Genomic DNA, 19,338 nt, shown 5'->3' on the forward strand with positions numbered 1-19,338 from the left:
AAGAAGGGAAAAAAAAACAAAAAAACATGCTTATTGCATTTGTCACCACACCCTTCACATGGTGCCAGACGCAGTGCACAGACGCGTCTGAGAAGCGTTTTGCGCGTGTAACGGCGACATGACAACAGCCGGGGGCTATGGCTGAGCGACAGATGAGTCACGCACGCACACACACACACACACACGCACGCACGCGCACACACAGAGACGCACACCCGCACGCACACACACCCACACAGAGACACGCAGACGCACGCACACAGACGCACGCGCACACACAGAGACGCACACCCGCACGCACATACACGCACACAGAGACACGCAGACGCACGCACACAGACGCACGCGCACACAGACACATACATGCACACAGACGCACGCACACACACACGCGTGCACACAGCCTCTCGGTGCAGCGACTACACGCGCCGCAGTGACCACGATGCTGATCAAATAAGCGCACAAAGGGGACGCGCGGCTCAGGGGCCGCCGGGGTGTCAGCGGTGCACGTGGGGCCACTTTGCGAGAGGTGTTTAAAGACGTGGACGCGGCTCACTGTCAATGCGCATGATACTGCGGCTCCACTACTACGGCACGCTCCAACTCACCTTGCTTCTCCTGTCATTCGGGGTGCGTGCCGCGCGAGGGACCAATACACGCCCCAAAGCCTCCGTCGGCAGCCAATGGGAGCGCGGCAGAGGCGGACCTGTGGCTGCATTCTCACACTTGGTTTCACTATGCGCTCGTAAAAACGGCCCCGTCTACTACAAACGCGGTGGTGCAGGTGTTCTGTCTCTTCGGGAGAGGATGCGGATGGAAGGACGGGGGAGGGAAGGGAAGAAGGAAAGAAAATAGGTTAAGAAAATGCGGTGCTGCTAGGAGAGCGTGTGGCGCAAGGTCGAATATGAAAGATTGCTTGAACGGGGCACTTTGCGTGGTATTAGCTGGTCGGCAATAGTACTATGATTTGGTATGTGGCCACTCTGATAGCAAGTGTATTCAGCACCAGAGGAACGGCCGCTCAAGGTGAGTTGAAGTGCAATATATGTTTTGCCGCACGAAGCGTGTTATTTCTAACGTGTCCGTGTGCGGGCTCCGTGTGCGCCCGGTGCCGTGTGCCGCTTTCGCATGACATTTCCATGTGTTAGGTCATATGCACTGTGGACTGCTTCATTCTCTCAAATGGCTGAATGTGTCACGTGAAAGTTCAACCTAGATTATTGATATGGAAGATTAGTCATCTGCGGTGGCTGGTCCAGACGTTTGTAACGAGATTTGAGCACATTGGTGGAGGGTTAGGCCCGGATTGTGGTCCACACACGTCCCCTCTGTGCGCTGTGTAGTTGTAAAATAGCAAACAGCTAGGATGCAGAACGGCGAGGCTGCTGAAGGCAAATGTGGGCAACAAAGCCCCGTGAAGCAGTCCCGTGAGTTCTCCAGAGAGGGGTGTGACCGTCTTTGCCCAGAAGATGGAAAGGTAGCTAAATAATGCATCACGTGTCAGATAAAATGCTCATGCGAATATGATAGAGCACAATGATGTGTGCCATTCATAGGCTGATTTACGCGCAGCATCTCTGCTGAGTCGTGGAGCTGGAACACTGGGGGATCAGCCCTCACGGATCAAGTGCTTTACACTGATCAGTCCTGGAATAACTAACCGCACAGTATGGCTTTTGTTAATATTTTCCTTGCGCTCTCTAATTGACCCATGTACTTACTTAACCTTGCTTTTCCAAACATGTCCAGACGAGGGAGACATGTGCCAGGCTGTCGCCTGGTAACTGATCCCAATGACCCCACAAACCCAGTCAGAACTGGTCTGCTCTCAAATCAAGTTTAGTCCTGCAACGCATCTTTTTCATCTCATAGAAAGCTGAACGCTGAAGTGCGTTTTGCAAAGATGCCTCGTGTCAATTTATAATTGCATTGCACATTTCTCTGAAACACATATTGGCTTCCAGTCTTTATGGAGCAGTAGCAATTAGTTGCACTGTAGAATTGAGCTGCTCATTTTGGCACAACATGATATTATAAAAAACATCAATGCAGCTTTGATTTTTGTAATGTTTTTAAATGGGTAAAATCCGAGATGCATTTAATATATTTACCCTAGTATAAACATGTCTCACAAATCTCCTTATAGTTTTGGTCTGATCATTACTTTTGATAATTAAAGCTGACAGATTTGTGAATGAGTAAAATACAAATGGCTGGTTTACTTGAAATCAATGACACTGCATGTGTGGTCAAAGTTTCATCGTTTACCAAGTGCTCATAAGGGAGAGAGCATGTGGTTAGGGAAACCTAGTTCAACAAAGTCAATGGTGACTTGGCAACAAATCAAGAAGAGACAAGAGGGACGCTTGTAGCAATATAGAAGTAATTAAATGTCATTGGCAAGTGTTGGACAGTGGGATATTGCAAGAACTATTTTGAGTATCAGTCATCGAAAGCACTCTGTCTCTTCATGGCGTCCTGGGACCTCACTGTTTTACTTGTTTTTGGAGCTGGATTTGGGCCAGTAGTTATGTGGTTTGCTCCCGTCTTGGCACAAGTTGTTTTAGTGGCTTTTTTGAAGACAAATTCTTATGCTGTATTTTAGTGAAATAGTGAAAAAAAGATGAACAATTAATTACAGATTAGGGCTGCAACACTTAATCAATAATGGTTGTGATTTTGTCAGCTATTAAAAAAATTGTAAACATATATTGATGGTTGTTATCTGAAGTACAGACTCTAAAACACCTTGAAAAGCCTGAAAACAATTGAATATAATTTTTCTGTCTTTTGAACATAAAATATTTGATTGGCAAACGGGTCTAAAATGCAAGACATTTCCGCGACTAACATGGTACATTCTGCCCTGTTAAATAACTGTGTCATGGGTGGGACGAGACACAATACCTACAAGATGAGACACAAGATTGGGTCCACAAGGCAAGATGAGATTTTTGCCATAATTTTGCGGTGGCTCACCAGCACTTCACCTTTGTTCAATCAAAACACTGAAAACTAAAATTGTGTACACAATTTTCTGGCAATTTTACCTTAGGACAAGCTCTTGTCCCATCCATATTGTCTCATATGTGATTGGAAAACGTCCCCTATTATTTATCTTCAGATGAAGCCCAAATGCATCTTAAATAAAACACCTGCTGCAAATGTTCTTCACACATTCATCCTGAGTCATAAGTGTAAAATTCATTGAATCATAGAATGCAAATTCTAATAGTTGTGATTTGAGGTTTGATTATTGTGCTTTCATTTAGCAAGTGTAAGATACAATAGTCATTTTTATTCTGAAGCTAAAACTGTGACATATTCTAATCTAGTACAATAGCTTCATCAAATGTGATGTAGAACCAGATCTTTGAGAAAGATATGCTCCATTTGTCACAGTACACTCTTTCCTTGGTTGAATAGTGGCACACTATCTTCTCACCAAATCACACTTTTCAGGAAAAAAGTGCATGTAGTGAAAATTGTTCATGTCACCATATCAAGTTATTTCAATGTTATCATGGTGATTGTTTTTCTTTCTTTTTATGCACCTGAAGATGATAAATGATTGAGTTTAATCTATGTGTAAATCTGTTAAATCAAATGAAAGATGTTTTCAAGGCTCACCATGGCACTTCCTCCTGGCACACTAGTGTTCCTGGGCGCACTGGTAGAAAATCCAGACAAAAGCAGTGGCCTGGTTCAACTTGCAATGTACAATTCTCTAACACTGCTACATTACTGTATAGTGCAAGGTATTTTTATAGCCTTCATAGTATTTTGCTGCATAAAAAAGTGTACCAAAATATTGCCATGTCATCATTACATTATCCTCATTTTATAAACGTATTCATTGTTATCCATTTCATATCAAATACAATAGTCAAGGCAAAACAGTTTAATTCATTCTTGCTGTACAATACCGATGACCTGCTGTTTGTACTATAGGTTTTGTTGCTATAGTGACAGCTGGAGTGACTGCACATGGAGCGTGATGTGTGTCTCATTATGAGTAAAGCTTACTCGACTGTAACTGACCTGTGTCTGACTGAGCACTCCACCAGCCATTCACTGATTGTTTTACAGTGTAACAAAATAACTGGGCCCGAGGGCCTCATTTTTTATATTTATTTTGTAATTCCACAAGGAACAAATGCATAGGTTGTTTTTAATACTAATGTGCTGCTTTCTGGAGGGCATTGACTGACTAACAAATGGTAGTTTAACATCAAGCTGAGAAAGTTTTCATTAGTTGGGGAGCAAAAATGTTACCTTTTGCGTGATGTTTTTTGTCTTTACACACAAGGATTATGAACTTTATTTTAGTTGAATGTGGTGGATAATATGTAACAAGTGACCACAATTCCTGGCTTGTATGACACTGTTGTAAAATTAATTCGCTACTTTAATAGAGATATTTTTTTAATTCTTGGTTCCCGTGTGTTGAGAGCTAGTAATTGTTAGTGGTTGTAATTGCACTCAAGTTTTAGCATGACAATAAATACACACTAAAACAAACATTATTGTTTGCTTTTCACTTTGGCTCGGTACAACTCCCTCCTCCCTGCTTGTATATTCATGATCTTTAATCATTTCTTAGCTATGAAGAGAGTCAGTCTAGCTCCTGAAGCCGTGTGGTAGCAGTGCTCTGGGCTTGTGCCAGCTCTTCTTCTCCTTCCTCAGCCAGTCATTCCCAGTGGAGTCTCCTCACAAACAAAGCCTGCAGCATTGTGGGAAAGCCAGTTTTCAGCTCTTGTGTACTGGTCAGATGGTCTGCTCTGCCAGCTGCTACTTCTTCATATCTCAGGAAATGTTTAAAACTGTAATTCAGGATCATAACGATAATCACCAGAAAACATTGTATTCATCAAGCGTGTGGCTAAAATGTCTCAAAGTTCTGCTACTAATAATAACTATATGAGCGAGAAGACAAAAAAATCGAGTCAAATATTTTAATTGTGACTAGAGTTGCATGTTTTGGAAGAAATCTAACTTCATTTGAAAGTCAATTTTCAATGTTTGTTTAAAAAGTAGGATTTTGTTCAGAGTGCACATCGCAAACAACTCCAGGAGCATTAATATTGGAAAGAAATTCAATTACTTTTTGTTTTTACTGCTCTACATTGAGAAACCTTAGTTTGTACTTCCCTCCACAGATCTGCCCTGTAACTTGCCTTGTTTCCATGAAGACTAGCCGGTGGTGCCGCTCACCAGTGAAGTTACATAGTGCAGCTTGTTTTCGGTGAATAAGCAAGTGCTATCCATCATACACACTTTATTTAATATTTTCATGACCACATTGTGTAGACAGCGAGGTCATTGTGTTGTCTGCAAAGATCCTTTTCTTCGAAGTTTTTCTGACTTGTACAAAAACGTTTTATATAATATAGATAATAAGTTTAGAGAACCAGCCTTTAGGGACAATTTTAGGATCTTCTCAACGCGTGCAATTCAATTATTCAGCATTTGAATTTTTATTTGGATGTAAAAGAAAAAGGATCTGTACAGCTCGGGTAACATTTTCTGTGAGTTTGTTCCAGTAAAATAGTCTTCGATGCTCAATTCAGTAACGCCCAAAATCACCACTACCTTTTGTTGGAGGATTTTACTTACTTTGCCTGTTCTGTGTTGACGGGAGAAACTGGAGCACATGCAAACTCCACACAGAAAGGTCTGGTTTGGGTGTCGAACCTGCAAGAGTGGGTTATAGCAGCTGTAGTATACAATATATACACATTTATTCCTATTTAATTTAACAATTCCCTTGTTCTTAATGCACCAGTCTTTGGTCTCTCTCACATATTATTGTGCAGTGTTCTGTGTCTCACTGAGCTGACAGTTTTGAATGTGCGCATAAAAGTACGTGCCCGGTGTTTATTTCGATAATTTTATTTGACAGCAGAATGAAATACGCCTTCTTCCGCATTGAACATCAGTGTCGTAAAGCCACCAATAAACTGATGAAAAAAACATAAACCATACTGGTGTTGAATTTATAGTTTTGATTTAAGGAGATTGACTGACCAGAGCCTCTTTGAATTCTGAGAGCTTTAGTCTCACTCTGCCACTTTGTGTGTGGACAGTGCCAAAGTCATCTGAGGTTCCTCTTGTCTGTGTTTAAAAGCTTGGCATGAAGATATCACCTATAGGCAGTATTGGATATGTTCTCCCCATAAACCTCCTGCCTTCGTTTAAGAAATGGAAATGGAAAAGCGTCACTGTGGGTTCTCGTATATCACAATGTACTGTAACTGTAGTTCTGTGCAGAGCTGAAGTGTGTGAACGCCACAACAACAGTGGATTTGAGCAGTAGGTCCAGGTCAAGCTTTTGTCAAGTGACTCGACTTATCCAACCCGACAATGTCTTCATTGTGTTTGCATACTCACAGGAGCCTGCTCATTTTTTGTTTTCCAACGCAAAAATAAAGACATTCAGGTGCTTGGAAATCTCATAGACAGAAGTCCTCAGAGGCGCTTGAGTGAAGCAAATGTAAAGACACAAGCTAACATCAAAATTGGTTGGATTTATATATTTAAGGGCCGAAAAGATCAGAGTTAAAGATCCCCGAGCGTCACCTCAGAACCAAACTCGTTACCAATAGACGCTTTCAAGAACATTTTGGGTTCACAAGAGGAAGTCAGATTACATTAGGCTCGATGAGGCTCATGCAAACATGGGCAAAAATGTAATTAAAACCTTGATTTAGCCTAATTTGGGTTTCTTCAACAACAGTGCACTTCATAGTTAGCACAGAAAATACAGATTCCACTGCAATAAAGCATGTAACTGGCAGACTGTATGACCATTCAAATAGTGTAATTTGATTAAATCGGCTCTGCTTCTGTTCACAATCCGATCTGGCTCAGTTGAACAAAGTGGATTAACTCCATCACAGGATAATACAGATTAAATTGCTGACCACAAGCTGTGAATGGCAAATATTATGTACAGAGCAACTGTTAAAAATATTTTTGTTTTTAGTACACATGTGTGAGGGACAGTGACCACAGGGCCGTCCAGATGAGACGCTCTTTTCACCCTGCAGTCATCCCTGTTAAAAATGTGTGTTCCAATGCAGATGATAGTGCTAATGAAAGTGTTAAGTTATTCAGCCGCTATGTCAGCGTTTATCTTCATCCCTGAAGTGATTTTTCCCCTGGGCGAGGCTGGGAGTCATGGTTTCTCTGACGCTGGATATACAGCCGGTTCAATGCGAGCGGAGGTGGCAGCTGTAGAAAATCTATCCAGAGTAACAGTGCTGAGGCAGGTACTGACCGCTAAGTCATCTGATAGGTCAACTCTGGTCTGCAGACCGGGGCATCTGTGGCCAAATGCCAGGCCTGGTGCTGCTCAGAGTCAAGCTCATACTCTGCCTGTTCAAAAAAATTGGATTCAAATAAGCAAATACAGTAGATACGAGCCTCTTACTGGAGAGCTGCTGCATGGGTGATGGTCATTCAGCTCTAGCACAGTATTTAAACCCAACTGATGCAGTGAATGGCTTCTCATTTCTGAAACAACCATGTGGAAAGACAAACCCCGTGGTCATGGGAAGGGTCAAATCATTGGCATTAACCAGAAAAAAACATCTAAAGGAGAAGCAGATACTAATGCACTACAGATCTGAACCCCAGTGAGAGTGTTTGGGAGCTGGAGAAGGCTTTGTGCAGTGGTCACTCTCTCACGTCAATCTGTGAAAAAGAATGCAACACTGGATGCAAATAAATCTACCTCTGCTTCCGAAGAGTGCACACGCTTTTTTGCTCGCTCCGCTTGCTATCGCTGCTTTCCTTATTTATTTTGCTTTTTAATCAGTTTTTGTCTTCCAAACATTTTTGCTTTAGACTTTTTCAAGTAAACCAAGGATTTTAAGAACATTTTTCCAGTTTTAACAACATATCTGACGCCAGCGACATGTCCGGGAGAAGAAGGGGGAAAGACTGAACGCTGTCGGAAATATCAACAAGAAATTAATGAGCTGAAAACACGGATATTTGTTTTGGAATCTGAAAAAGTTCTTCACGATACCATTCCTGTGTCAACCGACGGTAAGAAGAGCACACTTTTTACAAGAAAAACTGCTACTTTCAACCTAAACCGCAGTGACTCTGTGTCGTTTCCGAAACTGTCTAAAAACCAGAAAGACCAGGCTGTTTCTTGGAACAAACTTGGAGCAAAGCCTAAACGATACAAAGATAACGTGAAGTCGCCTAAAATACAGCTCACCAACAGATTTTTACCACTTTCAGAGATGGAATTAAATGAAAAAAGGAAAGATGACGTGGCCAAAATACAGCGAGGAGGATCTGTGCCAGGAGCCAAGGTCATAAAGATTGTTTTAGTTGGGGACGGCGCGATAAGTCACGTGACGCATGAAAAGATAAACACACATTCTTTTCCAAGCGCCACTGTTTCTGAGATAACGTCACTCCTTCCAAATATTATGGCTAAGCATGGAGGAGCTAAACAGCTGATGCCCATGTGCAGTGGACATGCGGCGGGAACAGACTGAAGTTTTGAAAAAAGACTTCTTGAAGTTATTCGACATGCTTGATAAAATGGAAATCAAAACATTCATAAGTGGACCTCTTCCAAACATCGACAGGAGGATAAACAAGTTTAGCCGGCTTCTTCAGCTGAACACATGGCTGTCCAAAGAGTGTTCCCCGAGAGGACTACACTACATTGAGAACTTCTATCTATTCTGGAAACGAGAGGACCTGTTTAAGAGAAATGGCCCCCACCTATGCAGAGGTGGAGTGAGGGTGCTGACAGAGAACCTGCTCCACGCTCTGAGGCATTGGACTGGGCCTGGACAGGGTCCTGAGCAGATAGTTAGAGAAGAGAGGAATGAGAGAAGAATTCCTGCTCCATCAGCCAGAGACCGAGCCAATGTTTCAACATCAAAAGCATCACAACCTCAGCCTCCACCAAAGGATTCATCAGCAGCTGCTCCACCACCACCAGCAAAGGATTCAGCTCCAGCTGCTCCGCATTCACCTCCACCGCCTCCAGCAAAGGAACAATCTTCAAAGGCCTTGGACCCATCTGTGACAAGCCCAACAACATCCCTGTCATCGCTCCTGCCTTCACACCAGCCCTGGGTTCCCCCTGCAACATCTACTCCCACTAAAGATTCATCATTCTCCTTCTCATCTCCACTCTCACCCATGGGCCTTCCCAGCCGTTTTGAAAGTCTGATCAAATCAGGCATTAAGATGGCTCCACTCACGCCCAATATAGCAAGGGCTATGTCTTCCCTGCACAAGCCGACTACACCAACAAAAGCCCCACCACCCATCCCCCCTCGCCTCTCACCTGGTCCCAAACTCTCCTTGGCTACAAAAGCCCCACCACCCATCCAACCTCGCCTTTCACCTGGTATCTCCCATAGCTAGGATGCACTGGGTCTCAGCGTTGCCGGGACTTATTGTCACATTAAAAATCAAACCAACCCGGGGCCCTATGTAAAAAGAGCCCCCCCTAGTGCTATTTCTGTAGTCACATCATCACAGAGATGGAAAAACAAAATGTGAGTCAGGCCCAATCTGAGAAATGTGATTAAGATAAGATAAGATAAGATAAGATAAGATATTCCTTTATTGTCCCACATGGGGAAATTTCATTGGTGCAACGCAGGTAGATACAGAAGAACAGATCACTTATAGGAAGTCTGAAAAACACTTTCAGTAGAAGATCTCCTATAAATAAATAAAAACTCCCATAGACAAATAAATAAATAAATAAATACCATTGCATGTGATCCCGACAGTAATTGCACATGAATATGTGTCACGACAGCACATAGGTTGCACATGAATTTCACAGTAATTGCACATGATTCATATTCCCTGTGAAAAGATAAAGCCCAGTCTCACTGAAACTAGTCTGAAACTTGCTGTGCTAAATGTCAGATCCTTATGTAACAAATCTCTCTTAATTAATAATTTTATTTCTTCTTATAATCTTGATTTTATGTTTTTAACTGAAACATGGCTTGACAAAAACACAGGAAATGTAGTTCTGATAGAATCTGCTCCACCCAACTTTAAGTTTGAATCTGAAACACGAGAAAACAAAAAAGGGGGTGGAGTCTGTGCTGTCTTTAGAGATGAAATAATTACCCGCAGGTTGTCTTTTGGGGTGTTTTCATCATTTGAGTATGTATCCTTTAAAATGGAGCTAAAACGGTCTCCATCCATTCTCTTCATTGTTTTATACAAGCCTCCCCAGCACTGCCAAAGTTTTATTGATGATTTTACTGAGATGCTTTCAGTCATATGCACAGACTTTGATGGTTTGGTCATTACAGGTGATTTCAATGTGCATGTTGATAATATTTGTGACAGAAACGCTAAAGAGCTTGATGCTGTCCTTGAAACCTTCAGTCTTACTCAGCATGTGAGAGGCCCCACCCACAGCAAAGGACACACTCTAGATCTCATAATTACAAAGGGGGTAAATATTTCAAATGTTAATGTGATCGATGTTGCTCTGTCTGATCATTTCTGTGTCTTCTTTGACCTGTCTGTTTCTCCCAAACCTCCGGTTGGTCCTGCAGTTGTTCAGAGGAGACACATAAGTGATGGCACAGGTGCACTGTTTATGGAAATGATAAACTTTGAAAATGTCTCATGTTCTAATGTAAATGATTTGTTGAACTCTGTTACATCAAGTGTTTTGAATGTTCTGGACACCATCGCCCCTATAAAGGCTAAAATGGTTAAAAATAAGCAGAAGGCGCCGTGGAGAAATGATGATTCGGTCAGGGCACAGAAAAGGGAGTGCCGCAGGGCTGAACGGAAATGGCGCAAGTCAAAGCTCCAGGTTCAAAAAGAGATTTACAAAGAAAAGCTGAACATGTACAACCTAATCTTATGTAGAACTAGGGAAAGATATTTTTCTGAAATAATTGGAAGCTGCAGTAACAACTCGCGTGTCCTGTTTGCCACAGTAAACAGATTAACAAACCCTCCAGCTCAGCTGCCGTTAGAACTCATTTCCACATCCAAGTGTAATGAGTTTGCATTATTCTTTAATGACAAAGTTCAGGGCATTAAAAATGCTATAAATCCCACAATGCAAAAAATTACCCTAAAACCACCAAGACACTTAGAGCTAACTCACTTTGCACCAGTAACTGACAAAACTGTCCATGAGATCATCACCAGTCTGAGTTCATCTACATGCTGCCTTGATGTGTTACCCACCAAATTTCTAAAGTCTGTGCTGAACAGTTTGTTAGCACCATTCACTCACATAGTTAACATGTCACTTCAATCTGGAACATTCCCAATGTCTTTGAAAACTGCGGTCATAAAGCCTCTCCTAAAGAAGAGCAGTCTTGATGCCGCAGTACTGAGTCATTACCGGCCCATCTCTAATCTACCATTTTGGGGCAAAGTCCTTGAAAAGGTTGTTTACCAACAGCTCACAGATTTCCTCTTAATAAACAACTCATTTGATGTTTTTCAGTCAAGTTTTAGACCTCATCACAGCACTGAGACTGCTCTTGTTAATTCTGTTAGATCTGAGTGCTGCTTTTGACACTGTCGATCATGGGATCCTCTTACAGAGACTAGAGGACTGGGTGGGCATCACTGGCACTGCCCTAAACTGGTTAAGGTCCTATCTGGAAGACAGGAAGTACTTTGTTGAAATTGGTAGCTGTGTCTCAGACCACTTGACCCTGACCTGTGGAGTGCCCCAAGGGTCAGTCCTGGGTCCCCTTCTGTTCAACCTCTACATGCTGCCGTTGGGTCAGTTGATACGCAGTGAAAATGTGTCCTATCACAATTATGCAGACGACACTCAGATCTATGTTTCACTATCGGCAGGTGACTATGGACCAGTAGATTCACTCTGTCACTGCATCCAACAGATCAGTTTGTGGATGCAAAACAACTTTCTCCAGCTGAACTCAGACAAGACTGAAATAATCGTTTTTGGCCCACAGAAACAAAGAGAAAGTGTTAGCGGTCACCTCCAGAGTCTCGCTCTAAAACCTACAAACCAAATTAGAAATCTGGGGGTAATAATGGACTCAGACTTGAACTTTAATAGCCACGTCAAATCAATAACATCAGCAGCTTTTTACCATCTAAAAAACATTGCCAAAATCAAAAATATACTGTCAAAACCAGATTTAGAGAGACTTATCCACGCGTTTGTCTCCAGTAGATTAGACTACTGTAACGGCCTGCTCACTGGTCTCTCCAAACGAGCTGTAAAACAGCTGCAGTACATCCAGAACGCTGCTGCTCGGGTCCTGACCAGAACCAGGAAGTATGAGCACATTAGTCCTGTTCTCAGGTCTCTGCACTGGCTCCCTGTGGCTCAGAGAATAGACTTTAAAGCAGCTCTGCTTGTGTACAAGTCTCTCCATGGCCTAGCACCAAAGTACATCTTGGATATGTTAGTGCCATATGAACCATCTCGGACTCTGAGGACCTCAGGGACCGGCCTCCTGCTGGTGCCCAGAGCCAGGACAAAACATGGGGAATCTGCGTTTCAGTTTTATGCAGCTAAAATCTGGAACAGTCTTTCTGAAGATGTGAGACAGGCTTCTACTCTGACAATGTTCAAATCTAAGCTAAAAACAGTTTTGTTTAGCTGCGCATATGACTGAAAGAATTTTTTCTTTGCACTCTTCTCTTTTGTTTGTGATTTTATTAGTTTAGAAAATCAGTTGGATTGATAATTTTTAATTTAGTTAATTTTATTGTAGTTAATTTTTATCTTTGCACTCTTCTCTTTTGTTTGTGATTTTATTAGTTTAGAAAATCAGTTGGATTGATAATTTTTAATTTAGTTAATTTTATTGTATTTCTGTAATTTCTTTGTGATTTGAATGCATTTTTCCTGCTGTGTGAAGCACTTTGAATTGCCTTGTGTATGAAATGTGCTCTACAAATAAACTTGCCTTGCCTTGCCTTGCCTTAATATTGCAGAAGCAAATTATCCCACAGCGAATGTGTGCTGTAATCAAAGCTAAAGGCAGTTTACTCTCAGCTCCTATAGCAGACCTCCTGTTTGAAGAAGATCTTGATATTAGGATTAGGATAAGGATTTCAAGTGTGAGAACTCCAATGTTTCGTATCTAACTCATGATTGAACTTTCATTTAAATCAACGTAAATTGTGAACGTTTGTTTTCCAGGTGCCCACGGTGTGAGAGAGGAGCCCCGATTTGTGACGGCGCGCGCTGGAGAGAGCGTGATCCTGGGGTGCGACGTGTCCCCTCCCCTGGACGGCCAGCAGCCCCCATATGTGGTGGAGTGGTTCAAGTTCGGAGTGCCTATTCCCTTCTTCATCAACTTCCGATACTACCCTCCTCATGTGGATCCAGAATACACAGGTAAGGTCGCTGTGTATCTTCTACTGTCTCTTTATGGCACTAAGCATGTTCCAGTCGTAGAGAAAAGCTGGTTCTACGCTAATGCTGGTGCTTTGGAAAGAACCTCTCCCTGTTCTAATATGGCCGCCTCGGAGCAGAGGGGTAAAAAACTGCCTCAGCAATTTACTGCTGCACTGTACATGTATGACTTCCATCCTAAACACCACAGAACAACTAAAATGCACATTATAAAGAATAACAGCATGAATTTTGCTGCGTTTTTTTATTAATTTGACATAAATTATGTGCAGGAGGAACTGCCTTCTATATAAACTATATTGTTGTTCATTTGATAGCCTTTGGTTTGACCAAATATTATACCTCAACAGCAGTAGGTCATTACTTGGTCAAGTCGAGGTCTGGATCTGTTTAAGCAGAATGGGCCTGCTGTGGCATAGAGCCCACAGTCGAAGTATAATCATATGAGCTAATGGGATTTTCATAACACAAACTGAAAGGAGAAAGCTGGCCAACTCAGCCTTCTGCATGATGTCTGAATGACCTTCGCCTTACATGGCCCTCAGTGAGTTACTATAGGAGCCCTTGGTTTATCCTTGTGTCTCAGGTAAAAACAGAGGTTTCAAAGGAACATAACATTACAGCAGGTATCATTGATTGTATCTTTTTTTTTAAGCAAACGTTGCAATTACTGACTAGAATAATAATTTGACATACCATGTGACAGTGATATTGTGTTGTTTGTAGTTTGTTGTTTGATTCTGACCAGTCTAATGTCTTATAAGCTCTGTGTGAAAGCATGTGATCAAGATGTATCTGTGTGACGAGCAGACAGTTGTGTGCAGTAACAGTTCTGATGCCCAGGGGCCAGTCGGACAGTCTACCGCAGCTTCTCATTCTGACAAATGGCTGAGCCTGATCCCTACCCTTCACACCACCGCGCCCCATTCAGCACTTCAATGGACAGGCAAAAAGTAGACATGACTTTTTAAGTCAAGCCATTTACTGCAAGACTGCAGCCTCCACTCTTTTCCTCGTTCCCTCATTGATTTTCTTTCAACAAAGCGCCAGTTTTCCATCCTGAAAACTGCAGAAATCGGAACACTTATATCTGTTTATTATATTTAGATAGTTAATGTTAAGTGCAAGTAAACTCACTCCCTACCTAGTATAAGTTCTTACCTATTGTGTGTCTAAACCAAGAGAAACAGAGCTTGGCGCACATCAGCGTTTTAAGTGGAACGCTATCTCCGCTCACATGTCAGAGCAGCAGCGAATGGTATAGTGTGTTCTGGGCCTGTCAGAGACAGCTGTCTGGAGACTGCAGACAGACCGCTCTGGAGTCTTCTTTCCTCTTTTTGTAAACTTCTTTTTGGAGATCCAAAGTTCCTATTAAATATGTCTAAAATAATTATTTGTGTTCAACTACAGACTTGAAGAAAATGTAGTCCAAAGTACTCCAAAGTATAATTACAATAATGTACCCATCGTCTATCTGGACCTTCTTTCATAAGAATGAGAATGGAAATATTTAATTGTTGTTTTTCTGACAATTATAGTCATTGATTTTTTTATTTCAAAATCAAGATTTATTTAATAGTGCACATTTGAAACTCGTCTGGGAGAAAAAAAAACTAAAAATCACGCCTGGGTCTAAAATACAGGATTAGCAGGTTTAATACCAAATACTACCCAATGGAAGGAGGACATTACATTACCAAGATGAAAGTAGTTTTTGTGATTTGCTGATAGCGGCAGTTGAAATTGCAATTTCAACGAGACAGTGATTAAGTCTGCAGCGCTATAGTAAAAGCATTATTGATATTGACTGCAGTGGTGTTTGTTCAGGTCGAGCCTCTCTGCACGGGAAGGCCTCGCTGCAGATCGACCCGGTGCGCCCGGAGGACCAGGGCTGGTACGAATGTCGGGTCCTGATGTTGGAGCAGCAGTATGACACCTTCCACAACGGCAGCTGGGTGCACCTCACAGTCAATGGTAAGTCCTTGTCCCACTGACCACAAAGACAGCACATCATTTTATCATCGTCCAACTCCAGCTCTTTCATAGCAATTACGACTGTAAAATATGTATCCAACTTGATACTTGATACAGATTTCCATACTAAACTGAATTAGAATATAATTTTCAACACAATAGTAACTTCTTTAATAGGCTTATTTCCATGTGGTCTTATTCTAATGTTGATAAAACCACCTAAAACTATTCAGGAAAGGTCAAATGTTGTGGTAATTATGTGTTTTTTCAGTATCAATACTTGTTCAAACTAATATCTACTGTCAATACGAGTTTTAGTATTGATTAGTATCTGGGAATCTTTTTGATTTTTTTTTCTATTTCGTTCATTTTAGTTTCCAGGACAAGTCCCATCATCATCAAAAAAAATTCTGTGCGCTGGATGTTGCATTACAAACGAAAGTCTAATTCCAACACATGTATTCATCTTGTTGAGTAAGAAGAGAAATGAGAAGCTGTTGAGCATAGAATTGATTGTGGTCTGATTGAATCCGTTGGACAGGAATTGTCTGATAGACTGAAAGCTATCAAAGTGATGACAGGGCGGAAAAAATCTGCACCTTTGCATTTCACGGGACTGCCCCAGTGCTGCAGAGGATCCTGAATGAAGCGCACCAACAAGACAATAACGCCCTTTTAAGTCATCCTGTCATAACGAGGGGCTCTCAACTACATACACTGTATAAAACATGAACTGTATTTGGACTCAAACAGTAAATGCACAATGATGCTCCAAAGTCAGAACAGAAAAACAATAAAAACATTGATTTAATCAGGTTAGTAATGTACGGAACTGCCAATGCTGCTTAAAAAATTGTTGTTGTTTTTTTAAGTTACATATATATATTATGTATATTATATAATTTGTCTTCAGTTTCTCGTTTAACATGATACTATCACGTTATTTCACATTATATATATATATATACATATATATATATATATATATATATATATATATATATATATATATATATATATATATATATATATATATATATATATATATATATATATATATATATATATATATATAGTATCATATCAATCATATGACATCTGCCCATTCGTGACCAGATCATGGAAGATCATGACCCTGACAGACTGGGAGATGATCGTCTCTATGCGTTCCTATGGCAACGGAATGCGGATATTAGAAGGAAATAAATAAATAGAAAGAAATAAAACTAGTGGTAGTATCACGTTATTTTGTGATAACTTTCTTTTTTTGTATCTGTGTGTTTTTTGTGGTAGTATCACATTATTTTTGCCTTAGCGTTCTTTTTTATATATATACAATTGTATCATTTATTTTTTAGCTATCACAAAATAACATGTTAGTATCATGTTAAAATGAGAAATTGAAAGAAAAAAATATATAGTATAATTTAAGCACCATTGGCCGCTCTACGCTTCCGTATTAATGTGAACTGAACAAAGTTGATTATAGTTAATTACGATGAATAATTTTGAAATGCTTATTTTGTTGGTAAATTACCTATATACTGAAGTCTACTTACTGTATATATAGTGGTGGGAGATATATTGAACAATAATGTATAATATTGGAATTGTCCATCTGGAGATATGCCAAATTAGAATATCAAATATATTGCCTATAATTAAAACAAGCTAATTAGAGATATCAAGGTTCAGGTCACAATATAAGAACTAAAAAAATAATAACAGAATCGTAGGCAACAACAGTGAGGAATTTTAGTTCAATCAGTTCTATTTTATATGTATAACGTTTTCCTTTTTTTTTAAACACTGATCAAAAAACACACATGAAACAGAAGAACAGAGAGAACAGCAATTAAAGAAAGATTTAAAAACAAAAAAACGTGATTTTCCTTTTCCACTTTCCATATTTCAATGTTAATGTTAGTCCAGCCCTTGATCGTCAGCTCAGTTCGTCTCGTCCATTTTTTTGTGATGGCCTTTTTCCCATCAGCCATAAGTATATTCCAAAAATATCCATTGATTGTGTCCATGGCTGTAGTTCTGAGGCCCAAACACACAATTCTGAAATCGAATGGGATGATGATGTCAAAAACAGTCTGCAGAGCTTTATTGATCTCAGTCCAATATTTCTGAGCAATAAGTCCTAGAACACATGATAATGGTTTGTCTCTTGGCTGCCACAGTTTCTCTGAATAATGGGAATAATGGTGTTATGAAAAAAACATTTTCCAACACATTTTTCCAAACAAACATGTGATTTCGTGCTTCTCCAATGAGATGTACAATATTTTCCCATTCTTTGTCAGTCAAAAAAAAAAAAAAAATCTCTTTCCCATTTATTTTTAAGGTGTGTGGCTGCCTATACATCTCTATAATTATGTATGTGTAAATTCCTATAAAAGTCCTGTTTCTCCAAGTCAAAGGATTCTTTCAACATATCTTTTCATGAGATTTTCTTTTACAATCTGGTGGAAAACCTTCATACCTTTTGTTATCCAGACTTTAAAGCTCAAATCTGTGCCTTTAGGTGATAAAATGTGATCATTTGCCAACCACTTGAATTACTTTTCCATTCAGGCAGTTGGATTTCACAAAGCTAGTGATATTTTTTCTTTTTTTTTTCTTTTCACGTTTTGTGCAATTCTCGACCCTCAACCATGCTACTTACAGAGAATACCGAATACCACTAATAATACACTACTTACCGTATATTTAACGTTATCACTTTATTGCGTGTGTGAAGCGTATGCATTTTATAACCTACAACAGTGTAACAGCATTTAAATGTGTATGTATATATGTATGACAGTGGTTTGACGGTACGACAATGACAAATGAACCGGGTCATTCTTTGCCAAGTGTCACCTGCACACTGCTGTTGAGTTTGTGTGCGTCCGCGGGCTCATGAATGTCTTATTGTGTTGGGATACCGCAGTCTGCCTCATCAGTATTCAGTCCTGAGCAGCTCTCCGCTCCTGTCAGACCTCTGTACACCCTCAGTCACTCAGCCTATAACACATCAAATCATATCCTTCAGTGTTATGTATAGTTCACATATTACAGTGGAGCATGGGCACGACCTCACATTACGTTTGTTATACACAGAGTGGTTTGGCACCGGGCAGAAACCACAGCGCTTGTCGAGCTGTGCTATAGATGTGGTGCCAGGCCAAAAAGCAGTGAAGAGTTTGAAGAAAGAGACGCACTAATGTTCACTGTACAAACGTTGTAAAAAAGAAAAAATAATGATGATTTGTGATTTTTCAAACTATTGGTCCTGTCCAATGGTTAAGATGTAAAAACACGGACTCAGATTTAAGATAAGATAAGATATTCCTTTATTGTCCACACATGGGGAAATTTCATTGTTGCAACACAGGTAGATACAGAGGAAAAGGACAAATAACTTATAGGAAGTTTAAAAAAACTCTTAATTGAAGAACTCTTATAAACAAAACTCTTATAAACAAAAACTCCTATAGACAAAACCTCTCATATCTTAATAGGGAATGGAGGGGAAAATTAAAGATATTCTACATCAGTTATAAGCACATGAATGCGACACTATTGTGTTAGTACGACAGTAAATGCACATGAATATGACTTTTTTTCATCAATTTGATTATTAGTTCATTATTATTAGTATTCCTTCTTTTTAAAGGATTTTTTGGCCCGTAGGATTTATCTCTACAGGACAGTGTGGTGTGAAATGGGGATGAGAGCGGGGAATGACATGTAGCAAATTGTCGAGAGCCAAATTCCAACTCCTCACAACTGTTATATGGGGTATCCACAAGACCATGAGCGGCACTTTTTTGAGTATTCCAATGACAATATTCACGCAATATTATGCCAATCCAACAGAAATGTATTAAATGCCTCTTTAAATATATTGGTTCTGATTTAATTTTCAGACAAATCTGAAATGCCTGTAAAACTACCTCAAACTTGAAGAAATATCACTTTATAACTTTATGGAAATT

The 19,338-nt window shown here is 40.3% G+C and overlaps 1 protein-coding gene across 3 annotated transcripts in view; it reads left to right on the forward strand.

Annotated features, from left to right (window-relative positions):
• The first annotated feature begins 648 nt into the window (after window positions 1-648).
• The window catches only part of igsf9ba (immunoglobulin superfamily, member 9Ba), a 40,784-nt gene continuing 22,094 nt past the window's right edge, over window positions 649-19,338 (forward strand). Inside the window, exons 1-3 of one of the 3 annotated variants that reach the window (XR_011930541.1) lie at window positions 649-1,026; window positions 13,163-13,360; window positions 15,206-15,352. Coding sequence is in view for 1 of the 3 variants with exons in the window: in XM_072464268.1 (XP_072320369.1) it covers window positions 963-1,026; window positions 13,163-13,360; window positions 15,206-15,352 (409 nt within the window). In the remaining 2 variants the exon portion in view is untranslated. The remainder of the gene's footprint in view (window positions 1,027-13,162; window positions 13,361-15,205; window positions 15,353-19,338) is intronic. The other 2 variants (XM_072464268.1, XR_011930542.1) reach the window with 2 other exon arrangements.

The sequence above is a fragment of the Eucyclogobius newberryi genome, unplaced genomic scaffold (assembly GCF_026437365.1).
Source record: "Eucyclogobius newberryi isolate DKJ021-1_F unplaced genomic scaffold, fEucNew1.0.hap1 SCAF_10, whole genome shotgun sequence".
In the NCBI taxonomy this organism is placed as follows: Eukaryota; Metazoa; Chordata; class Actinopteri; order Gobiiformes; family Gobiidae; genus Eucyclogobius; species Eucyclogobius newberryi.